Source organism: Chaetodon auriga, chromosome 7, assembly GCF_051107435.1.
Source record: "Chaetodon auriga isolate fChaAug3 chromosome 7, fChaAug3.hap1, whole genome shotgun sequence".
Classification (NCBI taxonomy): domain Eukaryota; kingdom Metazoa; phylum Chordata; class Actinopteri; order Chaetodontiformes; family Chaetodontidae; genus Chaetodon; species Chaetodon auriga.
In genome coordinates this window covers 7,222,053-7,239,922 of record NC_135080.1, presented here as the reverse complement: position 1 = coordinate 7,239,922, position 17,870 = coordinate 7,222,053, and the positions used below count along the sequence as shown (strand labels likewise).

Sequence of the window (17,870 nt, the reverse complement as noted above, 5' to 3'; positions counted from 1 at the left end):
GCTCTAATATGAAGGAGAGTCATGAAAGTTTAAACAACAAGTTCAGCAAAAGCAAAATCATAATATGGAGCAACAGGTGAAAACAGTGAAGTGAACCATGGATCAGCAGGTTGAAGCTGAATATTTACTTAGCTCAGTCTTAGATAGATGTAGAGATAAAGCATTGGATGAAAGCTATGATACACAGGCTCTTGGGTCAGGTTTGAGGCAAAGACAGCGCTGCTAACTGACAAGTTTCACAGATGGATTCAAAATAGGTGAAATAAGAGAAAGCGTTGCCGTCACCGTCATCTTGGCCCCAACTGTTTTACTGAGATTAGATCATTAAATGTCTATAAAAACAGACCGAAGCCTCATCAGCATCCAGCGCTTCGGAGAATTGTTTTGCTGTAGCGGCACCTTGTACCATCAGCAAGTGCAAATATTGTGGGCTGTTTCTTTTTTCTTTTTCTTTTGAATTTTTCTTTTTCCCATCAACCACAAAAACAGTAGATACATCATCCAGTGATCACAAGACTGTCTCATGCTTGTTTGTCTTGATTGGCGCAACCAAAGAGGACGAAGCAACACGCATCAAGATGTCTTTGAACGTTTTGGAAGACGTGATCTGTAATTTCAGCTTCAAACATCGTTATCTTGACGTATGAGCCCAATTAAGTGTTTTTTATTAGATATTAGAATCATATTTTGTAATGAAACCAGACACTAACGCCATTCTGTGTGCAGCTGCCTCACTTCACTGCTTCAACATGCACGCACACACACACACACGTCAGCTGTGGAAAACTGAATCATGAATGCATAAAGTGTGTAAAGAGCCGCCTTGCACTGTACCGTTAGCACATCTCCATATGTGGCACTGTGACTCGTGCATCTCTTCTGCAGATACAGATTTGCTCTTTCCAGTTGCACCTATTTGAGGTTATGTATTATTTATGCGCAGTGGATTTTTTTAGCCTTCTTCTCCTTGCACAAGTACTCACGTACAGTTTTATGCAGGCCATTTTAAACAAATGAGAAAGCAGTCTTCCCTCGCAGGTAATCATCGCATGCCTGCAAAGCCACGTGGATTGAAATCCTTTTTGCGAGAAGCAGATTTTCTTCTGCGTTGAAGTGGCTGGAATGTACAGCAGGGTCACGTACATTAATACTGAACCGCGTACCGCAGTGCTGCTCTTGAAAAAGGATGTGAATCATGCTGTAAATGAACAGAAGCCTCATTTTTAGTATTCAAACTTGAAGATGTGGGATGGATGATAAGTGGTAAAGGGATATGAAAGTATCTCGTTCCTTGTTCTTATCCTCCTGTGTGCACAGATGGTTATTGTGTCACTCAGGTGTGTAACATTTCACCCTTTCACTTTGACAGGCGTTCAACTCGGAGACGGACAACTTCAAGCTGCTGTACGGGGGCCACCAGTACCACGCCAGCTGTGCCAATTTCTGGATTAACTGCGTGGAGCCCAAACCCCCGGGCCTCATACTGCCTGACCTGCTCTGAGCTTTGGCACAGGCTAATCAACACCAGATAGGTGGGGCGACGCCGCGCCTCGCACTGCGCGAGGCTGTCACCTTGGACTGAGAGAAGGCCGTTAAAGTCACCGGATCCCTCGGTATTTATTTGTTTCTTATTCTGCAGCCTCCCTCCTGTCAACGTTTTGGTAAACTCAGGCGTCACTCACGCTGAGTTCATGTGCAGGACTGGTAGTTTGTTCAAATTTAAAGCTTTTCCATAAATAATCACAATCTACAGTGTTACTGGCGTTATTACCTTTTGCTCTTCCACATTACCTAAAAGCATACAGGTCATATTTAAGTCGGTTACTATCGATGCTTTTAAGATGATTTCCACTGATTCTCACTGCCCAAAAAAGTCAGTTTTACTCACTAATCTCTTGTCAGTGACTCATATTTAAATTATTAGGTGTGCAATATCATTAAAAAGACTGGCAGAAGACGTCTGTAAACATGTTGAGTTTTTAATGTCACTTGTTGCTCTGCTTCTGTTGGAGAGGATTTTTATTCTCGTCTGTTCCCTCTGAACCGGGGCTGTTCAATCATAAGCCTATGATGTACTTGAATTACAAGTGTTGGTCGGGTCTGTTTGATGAAACTCTGTGGCTGTTTTAATATCTTTCTAAAATCTTTCTCTGCCTCGGTATGAATTGTGTTGAATTATATGCGTTGAATGTTTTTTTTGCACTGTTTAGATTTGAGATCTTGGGGTATTTAAATTGTGTATTTTTTAGGAGTTGTGATTTGGGGACTTGAAGGGAACCATGCTAACGGTTTTGTTTTGCTGTCGTGTGCAACTAGAGCTGAAAGTTGGGAAGAAGTTGACTGTGATTTCAAATTGCAGCAGCACTTTTTGTATATTGCAGTGTTCTGCTGTAGCATTGAACTAATGACCAGCTGTAATGTGAATGTGATGTAAATAAACATGCTTACAGTTTATTAAGTGTCTGTTTTTCAACAATACCTGTATATTAAAAGTGTCATTGTTCCCTGTAATTGACTGTTTGCTAAAGCCCGCCCCAGAAAAGTGATTATCCAATCATAGCTCAGCAGTCATTGAAACAGTGTGCATGGGGCTGTAACAGGAGCGATACTCTTTATACAGAGAGGGTGAGGTATTTCTCTTTAAATATTCCTGCAAACCTAAAAATGTAAAAACGAAAGTGTAAAATGGAATCAACTGTGTTTATCTGCTCTAATGTGAGCAGCAAATGTTAGCTCGCTCTAGTGCCCAGCGGTGATTACTGTGGCAATGGTGTTATTTCCAAAGGCGAGGGACATTAGCTAACTACTTTATTATGTAGAGTTACATTACAGGAACACCTATTCAGGACTTTAAAATCAACTGTGTGGGAGCTAAGGTGCTATTATGTCAGAGCTTACAGCAATAATGGCGGCTGAGTCCTGCTCTTTATTGGGTTTGTTTAAACTGTAACAATGACGGACAAATTTGTGTAAGTGTCAGTTTAGCCAAACTCATCGGTTATTACTCATCCTCACATCCTTTTCTAAAAGTGAAGCACACTGTTGGCAAAAATACAAACATTGAAGATGAAGTCATTATTTCTTCTTTCTTGCTTTTTCCACTTAGAGTGTAAAGGAAAATGACAATGACCTCAAAGTGGCGCTGTAATAATAGATTTTATGTTTTAATTTAGCAATTTTTCACAATCTGCTTTGGCCCCAATTACATTAAATAAATGTGATGAAATGTAAAGAAGCTAAAAGCTAACTAGCCTCTGTTAGCAGAAGAGCCTCTGACTCTAATGGAAGACACATGATTAAATGTGCTTAAGCTATCTTTAAATCACAATTTAAAACATTTAACTAAAGATTAAACTAGTGCACAAAGATTTTTTTTTTTTTTTTAGGTTTTATGTAACTTACTGCAGGCTGAACAAACAAGATCAAACATGTTAATTAAGCTAAGCTAACAGGCTGCTGGTGGTGGCTTCATATTTGAGTTATAATAAGGATTGATGTTGCTTCTCGGATTCATTTCTGTTTAAGCGTGAGCGTATTACAGCTTTGAAACGAGCCGATCGTTTAATTCTCGTGGCCTTTGATCTTATTCTGCCTGCTTTACACGAAGCTTCCTCCTCCAAACGCATGAATGTCGCTGCACGTTTTCCCTCCATCATTCCACCCAATAATGTACTTTCTCTGCGGCCAGAGAGGCCTCATCTCCATCACTTTGCGACAAAATGGAATAAATTTTCCTTCAACAAGCCTGCCGGGCCATCGCTGGCGGTTGAGCTCCAGCCAATCAAATGAGATGTCTGGGGGCTCTGTGAAACCAGTCTCATTATCGTTCTAACACTTGTGTTCAGGTGTGTTCTCCAACATCCATTTTATCTCTCACTGTTCCCTAATTCATTTCCTGCAGAAAATGAATTCCTCTCCTCTCACGGTGAACACTGGGATTACAGAAAATTACAAGCGCTGAAATCAATTACTGAATAAGACTGTGTAATTCAAAATGCACAGCAGCGCTCTCATTCCTGCGCCTGTCATCTTCACGCCTATTGTCTGCCATGCCGAGCTGAAATGATCACTCTGGGAGAGAGGAGAGATTGAAGTGATACTGTGCTGTATTGACTGCTGCTCTTCGGCATTTCATGGCCATAGTCAATCACGTTATTGATCAAAAAAACACCGCCTTCTGCACTTTAAGTTCATCTGATTGCCTTCACCCGTGTGAATAGAGTTGCTTCCGGCTTTACTCTCGCTCAGTAACATTTCCATTTATCCACAGAGGCTCAAAAAAGGTAGTTTAAAAAGCAAAAGCAGCTGTTTCACGAGTTTACTGGATTAAACTGTGGTGATAGTAGATGAAGAGCTTAAAAATACCAACGGTGACGAGTAACTTAACACTTATTCATTTTTGAGGTTGATGGAGACAAAAACCTAATACATCAAAAAATATTCTTTTCAGCAAACATTGAGAATTTAGAGCTAAAAAGACTTGTCAGTGAATTCGTCAGGACTCAAAAATGAATCAGCAACAATTTGGATAATAAATGTCATTTATCAAGCAAAAATATGAGTACTTTCTCCATTCTATAAAATTGGAAATCAGATATATTTGGGGTTTGAACTCTTGGACAAAACGAGACATTTGAAGGTGTCACCCTGCCGTTAAATAATAAAGAGGATTTTAGGATAAACTGGCATTTCTTGTACAATAAATCCAATCTTCAGTTATGGTCTTATATTCAGCTTTTGTTGAAACAGTTTTGAAGCTTGATTCAACTTCATGGTAATTTTGGGACTGTTTGATGTGCCTTTTACTGAGAGGTGTTTCTGTATATGTTATGTATATCAGTGAGGGTAAAAATATGGGATTAACTATAATTAGAAACCTTTAAGTGTTAGCTATTAACTTCACGTTAACACACTGGTGACAGAGTATCTGTGATGAGGCACAATTGGCCGATTTATTTGGTTCCACTTACAGGATCAGACGTGAAATACTTTAAAAAGACAAAAAAAGACCAAAACTAACAATGCGTGGGCCTTGAATCTGCCCCTATCGAAGATATCAATCTTTGAAAATGGGTGCCAAATATATATGGGGGGAACTATTTTCAGTGGCGGATGAATACTCCTTTGGTGATCTAGTATTTAGCAGCAGGACAGTTACTGTATGTAGGATTGACTCAGATTAAACTATCTGCCCATGTTTCCTTCATTGAGGCCTGGTCCATCATTAGTGAAAAGAAAACACCAACAGGTGACAATTCAGTAGATTTATGATGCCTCAGCTTCACCATTAAAGACCTGGACACAAAAATGAGTCATTTTCACTGTGGACATGTTCAGTGCAGAGTGAATACAGCTGCTCAGTGTCCACTCTATCAATCAGTTCAGACAGTCGAAGCTTTAAAGACGACGGTCGGATGAGTCACTGCTACACCACAGACATGACATGCTCATTCAGCTGCTCACTGAGGAAGACTCACGTGTTTCACTACAGCCCAAACGATCAGCCAAATTATTCTTCGTATTACTGCTTCAATTCTACATTTTCATTATCTTTACACAAAGCTCTAACAGCATTCAAAAACTGTCCTCTGGGGCTTTCAGAAAGGTTTCCATGTGCTGTTGGCAGCTCTATAAGCAGCGTTCTCCATGTGGCTGTGATTGTTGCAGCTGATCTTTGATGCACAATTTGAATCACATCCAACCGTTAAAGCGTATGTTGCTGTGTGGCTAAATCAGGTTGTCAAATTACGATTAAAACGAGGGTGGTGAGACTGAAAGTGAAGCAGCAGGGAACACTGCATGTTTATATTAATAACTGGCCTTGTGCGTGCGGCCTTGTTAAAATGTAAATGCAAGATTTATACCTATTGATATGTGAGGAGTGCTGTAGCTCATGCCGATTATAGTGAATTATTAAAAGCCGTATAATCTGAGGCTCAGAGAAGGCATGATTCAATAATTCAATGCAGCTACAGCAGATGTTCCATGTTTGCTTTTTGTGGTTGAAATAAAACCTGCACAGTGAGATATGAAATACTATATTAGTGATGAAAAAAATCCAGGTTCACAAGCAGGATTTTATAAACACTACACCACGCAAAGACATCTGACCAGCCACCAAAGCAAATCAGGCGCCTCATTTATTTCTGAATTTAACTGTTAATTGTTTCCCTATTCATTTTATCTTCCTTAATGTTGCTTCACTGCAATCTCCACACATCATGGGTGGAAGAAATGCTAAATCCCTTCATTATATTTTGATATTTTGTGTCTAAAAACAATCAAATATAAAGATATTTGGTCTAAAAAAAATGTGAATCAGCCTTGAAAATCCATTACGTGACGTAAACTCATCAATCTGTTCGACTACAAAATAGACAAATTACTGAGAACATGTCTGCAGTGGTCCTCAATGATAAGTTTAATTTTCACAGTTAATAAAATGATTTTTAAAGCAACAAGCCTATGTGACTATAACATGCTAGCAGCTCTGCGAGGCTGTACCTAAGCACAGTGTTACTTTGAGCTAAATGCTAAGTTAGCGTGCTAACATGCATTGACAATGCTAACATGTTAATATAAATTTGGAATATGGTTTGCCAAGTTCACCATTGTAGTTTTTAGTGTGTTAATGCTAGCATGCTAGCATGTCAACAGGTAACATTTAACAGATTCATCACCTTATTTTAGCCTGTTAGCACGCTAGCATTGCTTAATAAGAGCTAATAACAAAGTAGAGTTGAGGTTGGTGAGAATGTCTTTAGTTTCGCAGATATTTGGTCCTAAACTAAAGCCGCCAACATGGCAGAGTAGGACAAATTAGGTGGATCCACTTTCTCAAATGTGCGGATTTAATGCTTTTTTCTGTTTTATATCACTGTAAACTCTATTTGCATTTTGAACTGTTGGTTCAGATAAAATAAGCTATTTGAGCACATCATCTTCACTTGAGGAAGCTGTGATAGACCATTTTTACAAATTGCTGACTTATCAACATGAATTGACTAATCAAACAAATAACTAAACATACAATAAACATGGCACGTAACACAGCAGTTTGTTGCAGCTCACCAGTGTCCGATGCATCCCGTCGAGTCGCTGCAGTCTGAATGTCATCTCCTCAAACTTCATCAGCGCTGTTCGTTCTGCATGGTCTGCGCTCCTGGAGCCTGGCCTGCCGCTGATGCCCAGGATGATGCAAATGGCTCTGCTTACTGCTTTAATGATGGATGATAATATCCTGCTTGCTGGTGAGGGATGTGCTTACTTTAAGCGCTTGGCTATGCCCTGGAAACCTCATGCATGTAGTCACATTAACACTGCAAAGGCAGAGGAAAGCGCAGGAGAAGAAAAAGATGATTTTTTTTTTTTTCTTTTGCTGCGAGAAAATTGTGTGTGCAGTGTATAATTTTGGGACCATCACTTGTGCATCTCTGCAGTGGTCGGCCTCATCAGACAGGCCTTGTCTCTCTGGATAATGGAACTCAGTGTGGAGACCACTCCGGAGGTCCCTCAGAAGTGTGGGCATAAGACAAATGGCGCTCATCAATATCTGCCTGCTGCTCTGTAGCCACAGCAAATGAAAATGAATGACAGAACATGTCTTTGGCATCTGAAGACATCTCATGGGGAAAATGGCTGCGCAGAATGAACATGAAGAGGCCTTCGTCGGAGGAAAGGCTGCAGCCTGTTCATGTGAAAACATCAGAGACGTCGTGAAAGAAGGATGGAGCTGCCTCTAAGCACATCTACATGCTGATCCCAGTAAGATCCTGAAATAGTGTGTTTGAGCTGGATTTTCTTTCAAATCTGAACACAAACAGTGACATGAATGTTTTTTTTAATTATTATTTTAATATGACTCTTTCGGGGAATGAAATAATTTGAAGTCAGATTACAGATTATGCATCTTTCTCCTGCTAACAATTATCTACCCCTGACCTGACTTATATATATATTTTTTAATAGTAAGACCACACCTAATCTGTTATGGCATTGTTGAAAAAGCATAGGTTGCTCTGATCTCTGTGGGTTTAAGAAGTCAACTCTGTTGCACTTGTGACTACATCCACCACCACTGCTACGTTGGGTCTATTAGATATCTGACCACACCCAACGGTGACGTTATACTGCACTACAGTGTTGGAGCAAGTGAAGAAATCATTCTACAAAACTAACACGATACATTCACTGCCCACGATAACGATGGTATCACAGTATGGGTGATTCTGCAACATACGATATATTATCATCATTACTATTAAGAACAATTTTGCTAATCATTTATCCCTGGATCTAAAATGTGAGAAATAGCTATTTCCTCTGTTTTATAATTTCAAACATCTTTACATCTTTTGTTGGACAGAATAAGCACTTTGAACATGTTAATTTAAATGCTACACACACTTGAGGCCACGTCACGTAGCATCGTAACATGGCGTGATACGATGTTACGTGGCGTGTAAACTGGCTCCTGTACCACACATGGGGCCATACAGATAGAAGAAGAAGTGAATGTACGGGAGCCATGAAGTGCCAAATGTAGATTGGACGGTAGTGCATCAACTCACAAGGACGTGTGTCAATATGCTGCTGGGGGAAACAACAGGAGTGGGTGCTTAAATGCACGTCATGTGCTGCAATGAAACCGTTTTTTGAAGCCGAACACACAGGCGACATGGTACATAATCCCGCCAAAGGTTTCACACTTTCCCACTGATCTACAGGTGGCAGTAATATGCCAAGTCACAGCAACGCGCCAACAAAGGCAGCGAAGAAGAAGAACACCGCTACATGTAAACACAGATCTAAACAATGCTGGATTTGAAACACTTAAAAACTCGGCTTTGCATATGTTTTATAAGGAAGGAGATGCATTCAACGTGTTTGTTAGACCTTACAGTGCGTTTTGCTGCTGAATGTAAGTTTTTTCTACGGGAAAACTCCACGGGGCACCTTTAAGAGGAAAATATACCATCAATTCAAAACAAGGCGTATATTCACTGCATTGTTTGCTGCATTATGTTTTCTTTGATGGATAATATTGGTGGCAGTCTCCATGATGGTGTGTATTGTTATTTATTGCAGTATCAATTTTTTCTCTCAGCCGACAACAGTTTAGTGCTAAACAGTACTTTTGGAGCGTGGACAGCCTGTGCAGCAAAGTTAAAATTAAAAACCAGCAGACGACATCAAAAATAGGATTTTCAGCCTGTGCTGCGGCGCCGGTTAGACGAGCAACCACAAAGGTAGGCTGGGTCACACAGAGAAATAAAATGTGTTTTCTGTACTGCACTTTCTGCAACCTTACCAGGATATGGGCACAAGGCAGAAACAGTAGGATAGAAAATATTCTTCCAAGCATCTATCACAGAGCTACCAGTTCCCTTGAGGCAGCAGATATTTTTGTTAATACAGCATTAATTAGCACTGCAAAAACATAGTGTGGTCACAGGATGGAACAGTCAACCCTGTGGTACACAGGAACTTTCCCTAAACCTCCACGTTCAGCTTACATCTTCTAGATTTTCACCTTAAAAAAGGTAGATATGCTAACATCTTTAAATGTTCAGTTAAACTGTGCGGTAGTCATTTTTTGCTCACTATCAGTACAATCCAATAAAATAATTTGTCTATATTTTTTTTTTTTCTGTACACTTATCTTAAATGCTACCATAAATTGAGAGCATGCTGCTGCCCTCCACACTAAAGACTACTGCAAAACTGGCACAATACCACCACATGACATCACGTCAGGAAAAGGACTTCAGTCACATCGCTGTCAGAGCCAACACCTTCACACAGCGCTCGTCCTCCACTGGAAAAACAGACCAGGAGATAGACAGCACCGACTTCCAACTCGTTTCATCTTGTTTTGGTGTCTGACATCATTGTGGTCCAAATGGATCCTTTGGTCCTAAGGACTCTGGGCTTGAAGTCGCCTTGCTCCCATTCAAAGACTAAATGGAGGCAACTGGTTGGATGAACAGCAGCTCCATCAACAACCAGTGCTTGGTTAGACTCCCTCTGTCCAAACACACCAGTATTCATTAAATAAGCTTCACACAGATGTACACTCACACGCGTCTCACTTCGCCTGTCCTGAACCTGCGGTCCAGGAGGACAAGAGGGCTCATCTTCACTTTCCTCCTCGATCCCTCACTGTGGACGGTTGGTGAAGCCTCCCTCACAGGCCCCAGTACGGAGCCAGGCTCCTGCGGTCCCTCTCATAAACATCAGGTATGACCCCGTAGGGCGTCTGGACCATCTTGACAGAGTTTCTACCAAACAGCTTCCTCTCGTACTCGATGAGCTGGCGCCAGAAGCCGCCGTTGGGCCTGATGACTGGGCGGCGGGCTTTGACCCAGGCGTGGGCCTCGGCCAGAGACACACGGTGATACTTCATGAGGTATGCCAGGCACAGAGAGGCTGAGCGGCTCACCCCCGCCGCGCAGTGCACCAGCACCGCCCCTCGCTTTCGGCCCACGCTGTGGATCTTATCCGCCACGCTGTCGAAGTACAAGGAGATGGGGGAGTGAGGCATGTCCGCCAGGGGGACCTTTACATACTCCATGTGAGGCCAGTTGAAGTTGGGGAGCTCGATGGTGGCGTTGACCACACAGGTGATGCCTTTGGACAGCAGCAGGCTGCGGTTGGATGCCACGTTCCCTCTGCTGAGGAAGAGGTTGGGGGTGATTTGCGCGATGCCCCCCAGCAGGCTGCCGTTCTCAGGCAGCAGCCTCGGCACCGCAGTGGGCACCATGGAGCTACGGTGGTGGTGGTGGTGGTGGAAGAAGCCTTGGCTGCGGGAACCCATCGAGGAATCAAGTGGGCGGCGAGAGGGACGGCAATTTGTTTTTTAAAAAGAGCAAAATCTTCAGGAGCTCAGAGTCATAGCAGTGCAGCGGGACCAGCCAGACAGTTCCTGGAACACACAAACAGATTTCACTTTCAAAATGAAACTAAATTAAACATTTTTCTGGTTCTCTGTGGGCTGAGTGCTCAGGCTGACAAACATACAAACACCTCACAATTACGTAACATCCCCACTGTTTGCAAAGGCTCCGACACACGAATGGAGCGCTTTGTGCTCTCCAGAAAATGTTATTCTGCAGTCTGTGTTTAAACTTTAAAACACTGCACAGGCAAACAATTAAAGAGCAGTCGCTGTAGTTGATTAATGTGAAAACCTGCTGCTCTGACGCTGCGACACTCATCCACAGTATTCACTGAATGAATCCACAGACACATGAAAAGAGTTTATATCTCAGCTCGAGACCAGTCCATCTCGACTGTACATTTCTCTACATGCAGGTCGAATGGCCTCCATGCTGCACACTCAGACGTGCCTCCCTCTGCCATGTGAGCACAGACCCCCTGGAGGCATACGCTCACCTCATCTCATGTTCATCCATCCACGACCCACACATACAGATTACATCTCTCGGCTCTCTGCCTATTGCTGCTGTTAATGTCCTTCTGGGTTGCACCAAACGGCAGGGTGGAAAGTAATCATATACTGCACGTTCACACCAAAGGGTGCTGATAATGTATTTCATTTAAGCACAAAATTTTCTCGAGTTCCTTCATCTTATTCCGTTCTCTTTTTCCAAAAAGGACAGTCAAAATTATCTTCCGTTAATGAGCTGTAACATGAGCATGAAGATGCACGATTGTGAAGAAAAAGATATTATTAGGAACCGTAATGTGATATTTCTGGCTGCACTGTATATGATGGACATAGCCTCCTGCGTTAATACTTAAGTTATCAGCAGAGAGCCCACAGCTCCAGGCGCTACTGCACATGCTGTTGCACTTGTCGTGCGTCATCCACACCATGTGCACCGGTCTACCCGGCAGGTCTTTTTCTTTCTTTTTCTGCGACAGTCTGGTTAACAAGACACACGGGTCAACTGCTTTCAGCTGGAATTCAACCTGCAGAGAGAAGTCACCTGCTGTCACTGCGAAGCCGCTGCAGAGACAGGCTGCGCTTCTTCTTACTAATTAAACTGGAATCAGAAACACGAGTGGAAAGACATCAATTTGAATGGACGTGCGTGACTGACAATACAATGAAACCACGGTGTCAGCTTTGTGATCCAGTGACAATTTTGTACCACTTTAAATCACTGCTTCCTGTCCTCTGGGTGGCTATGGATCATTTACCAGGACAGGAACGAGAAATAAAAATCTGCTGCACAACATTTAATAGTTTTCTAATGAATTACTGGATAAAGATCACTTTTTAATTCAACTAGCCACCACTGGCAAAAAAGGGTCACAAGTACAGCAGATTTAGCTTTGTTTTAATGGACCACCAGCTGTCAAATCTATTATTTTACCACCTACCTACATGAAACAGGTTGGTTTTATGGTTTTAATGCCTTCTGTTTGCATGAAAATAGAAAAACAGATATCTGGTACATATAGAAATGCTGCTTTTCCAAGTTAAGCCTCATCTCCTGAAGGTTCGGAGCTTGTAAAGTGTAAAAAATAAAGAAATTCATCCGTCCCCTCTACACCCTCTCTCCTCCTATCGATCGCAGCTTTGCCACCTCAGCACGGTCTGCTTCTCTTTCACAAAAACAGGATCAAATGATAAAAAAAAAAAAAAAAAAAAAAAAAAAAAAATACTCCCCTCCCTCCTTGTTCCCTCCCAGTTCATCTGGCTCGCTCCCGGTTGCCAATCACCCTGCACTTTGCCTCTGAAATGGTCGCGCTGTGGTGCGGCTGATTCCACCTTCCTCCACGCTGGTCGCCACTGGTGATGAGACAACAGTTACAGTGAGCCAGTCTGGAGAAGGCGGCCAGAGCGGCACTGAACCACAGCTTTTCTGCAGGACGCATCAGATACTACATGACAACGGAGGAGGATAGGAGGCTTTGCTGCTTTTCTTTTCTTATGTGTCACTAAACTGATACTTTGGGGGTTTGAACTGTTGCTCAGTGACATTTTTCGTCACTCGTGACTAATTGATTAATCTGGAGAATAATCATCAGGCTAATTGACAATGAAAATAATTGTTAGTTGCAGCCCTGAATGCAGCACTGAAAGCTTTTGTATTTTCAGAAACAAATGTAATGTGGTTTTCATAAAGGGAAACGGGAAATGTACAAATCTAACAGCTGCAGCCTGATAATCAGACAGAACTGCCGTTTGTTTTCCACCTTATTATTCACCCTCACATCCTGTTTATATCAGCCATTTGCTGTTTGTTCTGGGGGTTATCCTGCTCTAATCCATCACTATGAAGAATGAAGAATACTTCTTCAGACGACATGGATGCAGTAGCGGTTTGTAGGAGCAGTTAAAGTGGCACTAATCCATATTTTTAATGCAAAAAAATGGAAAGCTGCCACTGTGAAAAGTGCAGTTTTAGTGATAAACACACAGAATTACCAACTGTCTCTGAGCTCAGCTTTAAAGGAACGTTTTAGCCTCTTTCAGTTCATTGTTTTGGTTCAATCTCACTGCTCTCATCAAGCTTGTGTCCAGCAAAAAAAAAAAAGTCTGTGATACACCCATTTTCCACTGCAGCGCAGTGGGTTTACAGCATGCTGTGCTTTGTGTACGCTAAGTCAAATGGAACAAATAAGTCAATTTAGATGTATTTTTAGTTACAGCAATCAACAAAGCTGCATGTTGCTGTCCTAATCCCACCTTCAAAGCTCTGATCAGCTCGGTTGCGACTGCTGAGTGCGTTCACATGCACACTGACTTTCCACCATTGTTCCAAATATTACAATATTCCAGACTTCACAGGTGTCATGTGTCAGAATATTCTGTTTGGATTTTCCAAACTAGGCCTCATTCCGAATGGAGCACTGTCCGATTAAGATATGTGAGACATGCCCATTTTATTCAGGTTTTAGGAGCACAGTCTACGAGACGTGGCCTCTTGCCTGTTCAGCGTCAGCTCTGCGTGTGGTAAACAAACCAACCAGCCAACAGTTTGCAAGCATGGGGTTGAGATGCTTTCACAAAAGAAAATTCTACATTTCTGGTCAGAGGCAGAAACAGGCTTACTTTTAAACACTGTCAAAGACTTGGATATCAACAAGTTTTTGGGAGATGCCTAAATATTGCAAGGGCGACCTTTTCAAGAGGGTGGCTGAACGAATGAAAGAGGAAGGCTGTGTTTCATTATCCAACAAGCTTTAGAATCCCATTTTGTACATACAGAAAGCAACAAAAGGACAACAGGACGCACGTCGTTATGTTAATCAGAGTATCGACGGCCGCATGTAAATGGGATATTATCATTATTGCATATTAGTGGAATTGATTAGCCCTGTAAACAGCTTCGTGGGAACATTGTCTTTTTCGGAATAAGGGCAAAGACCGGAATATTTTGTGCTTGTAAACGTAGTCAGTGAGAACACCAGGCTTATCTGAGTCACTGGAAAAAAATCTGGTATGTGGGCAGTGATTCAGAGTCTGCTATCAGTCTACAATAACTGTGACAAAAAGTGAACTACCAACACAAGACACTTTCTGTTTCAGTGGGCTGCACAGCTGATGCACTAATTCATGGAGACACACACACACACACACACACACACACACACGCACACACATATAGATATTTATACACCATCAGCTGAGCTAAGTGTTGCTGTGGCAACCTACTGACCACAGTATAAGACAGTATAAGTCACATCAGCCACATCAACAGAGAGATGAGGAAGATGAGAGCACCAAATCTGTGGCGCTCTTCAAAGTACTGATGTACCACAGCGCCGGGCTTTGCTGAGATTTGCTCCATCCACATGGTTATTTATACCCCGGGCAGGGCAGGAGAGAGGCTGCAGAGAGCGGAGGAGGAGGAGGAATTATGCAGAGGCTGCCACCACAGAAAGATCTGCTGTAATGCTGGAGATAATGGTGATACTGCAGCTTACTGTCAATCAAATATATTGTGAGGACTAAAAAAAGAGAAGACAGTGAGGAGGGTCAGTGGAGCACCTTTCACTGCGTTAATGCACATTCTTACTCTCCCTGAGGCAAATCAACCCAAACAACATTTCTTCATCTTCCTCCTAAACCTCCCTCTCAATCATTCAGGGGGAGCCTGTCAACAAGTGGCCCCCCCTCCTCACAAATGTTCTTACGCACATCTCTGCGGGGAGATTCCTCAGGGGTCCGTTTCCACCTCCGCTAACACAAATTGGAAACGTGACCCACCTGTGGGAAAACTAGAGCGGCAAATCTGACGGCAAGCTCACTCTCACGACGCTAAACGGCGAAACTTCAACGGCAGCCGGATCTGAGCTGGGACTTGGACTTGGTTAGAATCAAATTCCTGCCCGTCGCTCCCTCAACCCGCAGAATTAGATGAGTGAAAGTGCTGAGATAACTGGAAAAGGTACAGGCAGACCCGCTGCTCTCAGCACTGTCTCTCAATCAAAGGCAATCCATTTAGTTCAGTCTGAGCGATCCCTGAAAGTGACTCTGCTGCCTGATAATCAGGAGACAATGAGCAATGACGGGGGCGGCTCTTTCTGCAGGTAGGCCTCTCAAATTCAACCAGGGTGCAGCTTTACAACCTACAATGGACAGGGATGCTTTACCGTCAGCTGCAAAGGGTTGAAAAGAAGTGAACATGATGTGCAGAACCAGGAGGGGCACATTCCTCTCGAGGACAGGGTTCGGCTTTGGCACCCTCCTGCAACAGCAGCGACTGGGTGCCGCTCGCTCAGTCCACAGTGCTACACCTCACCGTGTCGCACACTGACACGTGTAACCCGCCACACAGGAACAGCCCGAGACAAGGCCACATGTCACGCAGTGGGAGACGGTGAGTGTGCATGCGGTACGTTCCTGACAGCGCACACGCAAACGACTCCTCTTTCCCTTCACCTCTTCAGACATGTTGCACAAAGCAGCCTGTTGCGTGGAGCAGCAGAATTCAGAATTCACAGGAGTAAAGCATCACTACAGCAGCTGGGTGAGACAGATACACGCAGTGACTCTACTTTGCTCTACTTTCACGCAATGAAGAAATGACACACGGTTGAAAAATCTAATCAGACAGACTCACCATTTCCCATAATTGCTGCTAGAGGCAGTGAATGTCAAAGAGAGCTGAAGCAATTAGAAAATTTGGAAATTAATCAATAGTTGCAGTCATTTTTTAAAACAAAAACGCCAAACAAGGTACTAAAACATACTGGCTCCAGAATCTTAAACGTGAGCGGCTGAGTTTCTTTGCCATCTCTGACAGGAAACTCACTGTCTTTGAGTTTTGATCTGATAAAGCAATCTGAAGATGACACCTTGGAGCCTGAGACATTCAAATGGACGTTTTCTCATTACTTTACAATCAGTTAATCGATTATTTGATAAGGAAAATAACAGTTGCAGCTGTAGTGTGAATGCAGTTTAGTCTGAGGGAGTGTTCATACAGCATCACTAAACGGACATTTTACTGAGTCTTAAACTCTGTATCTTAAAACAAACATTGTTGTTTGACTCCAAACGCGTCAGGCTGCCTCTGCGTGGAAAAGGCGCACCTGCCGTGTCTCTCAGGCCCACTGTGTGTGAAAACGTGGAGCTTTAAGTGAATGACTCCTCAAGTTTAATAATTTATGACCGAGCCTTGAATGAGGACCGCTCCTCTGCGCACGCGCCGCTCGTCCCCGTGCGCGTGACGCGACGTGCGCGCGCCTGCGCTAACAAGTTCGGGTGTTCATAATAAGTGTTAAATGTAAAAACAAGCCAACGTTAGTGTCCTGCTGACAGCTAAAACACAACACGACCGAATTCAGCAACATGCCTTTAAAGGCATCACAGGAGCGGCAGGTGCGCTCGTTTCTCAGTTTCACCCATCTTACATCATAAAACTGATCAGGATAAAACCTGCAGATAAATACGTGGGATTTTCTAGTACCAATATTTCTTTGATCTTGAGATAAAAACCTTCATCTGTGGGGTCAAACGACGCCGATAAACTGCTTCCATCAGATGTAAAACTCAACTTACCAGTCGACTCCCGGGCGGAGATGGAGGTTTTCAAAGCGCCTTCACCGCCTGCACCGATCCGGCAAGCTGCTTCCGCGCTCCGGACGCACACCTTCAGTCGGTCCGATCATACAGACGGCCAGGGGGATGGCGAGAGGCCAGGTGCTGGGAGATAAACCGCGACACACAACAACATAATGTGAAAGTCAACAGAAATACGAGCCATCAGTGCATCCGCCTGGTTCTCCGCTGGCAGGAGCGGCGTGTACGGCAGCGCTGCCTCTGTATGAGGAGCGATCAGTGCCGCTCGCAGGAGGAGGCGGGAGGGGCACGCTCACATATGCAGGTGTATCCAGGCCTTTCAAATGGAGGATGCAAGTTAAATGTTTTCCTTCTTCAGCCAAGCTGAAAGCAGTCTGTCTAAGCTTTTCAGGTGTTCTTCAGGCAGTCCGGGATGGTTCCTGCAGAAAAGGTGTGGCAAGCTGCAGAGCACTGCTGTTATCACAAGCTGGAAGGTTAACCAGACCTGCATCTGCAAAACCAACCACTTACTTCTCATCCTTAAAGGTTCTGCTCTTGTTAAGCTGAAAAATGCTAAAGAAAACACTTTCAATTAAGCGTAAATCTGGTCTTTGTGCCGCTTGTTCAAGTAGTTTCAGAGCATGGCATCTTGCTCATCGCATTCTGGTACGCCAAGCCAACCGCCCCCTGAGGCCGGAGGGCAGAAAACACTAACTGGTACTTGACGATTGGTAAGAACAGCAGGTCCTTCCAATATTTTCCTCCCATCAGTCTTAAAGGGCCACAATGAGCCCTTTCCACTCAAACTTCACAAACCCACAGAAAGGTGAGGTTATGCTCTATCTGAGGTGTACGGTGGCCCTGAGAGTCCAATGCTGTGCATAACACA

General features: G+C 43.3%; 2 protein-coding genes across 8 annotated transcripts in view; one reads left to right on the top strand and one right to left on the bottom strand.

Annotated features, from left to right (window-relative positions):
* The window catches only part of synrg (synergin, gamma), a 35,899-nt gene extending 33,445 nt beyond the window's left edge, over positions 1–2,454 (top strand). For all 7 annotated transcript variants that reach the window (XM_076734470.1, XM_076734469.1, XM_076734468.1 and 4 more), the window contains one exon: positions 1,370–2,454. In XM_076734470.1, coding sequence (XP_076590585.1) covers positions 1,370–1,501 — 132 coding nt within the window. In that variant the 3' untranslated portion in view covers positions 1,502–2,454. The remainder of the gene's footprint in view (positions 1–1,369) is intronic.
* A 4,923-nt stretch (positions 2,455–7,377) lies between these two features.
* On the bottom strand, positions 7,378–17,262 carry dusp14 (dual specificity phosphatase 14). Its single transcript, XM_076735862.1, has 2 exons — positions 16,982–17,262; positions 7,378–10,924 (listed from the first exon to the last, which is right to left on the bottom strand). The coding sequence occupies exon 2, from the start codon at positions 10,814–10,816 to the stop codon at positions 10,187–10,189; it is 630 nt and encodes a 209-aa protein (XP_076591977.1). The 5' UTR covers positions 10,817–10,924; positions 16,982–17,262; the 3' UTR covers positions 7,378–10,186.
* Between the last annotated feature and the right edge of the window lie 608 nt (positions 17,263–17,870).

Bases quoted from the DNA above. Each gene is read 5' to 3' on its own strand.
- dusp14 (XM_076735862.1), bottom strand. From the start codon at position 10,816: ATGGGTTCCCGCAGCCAAGGCTTCTTCCACCACCACCACCACCACCGT.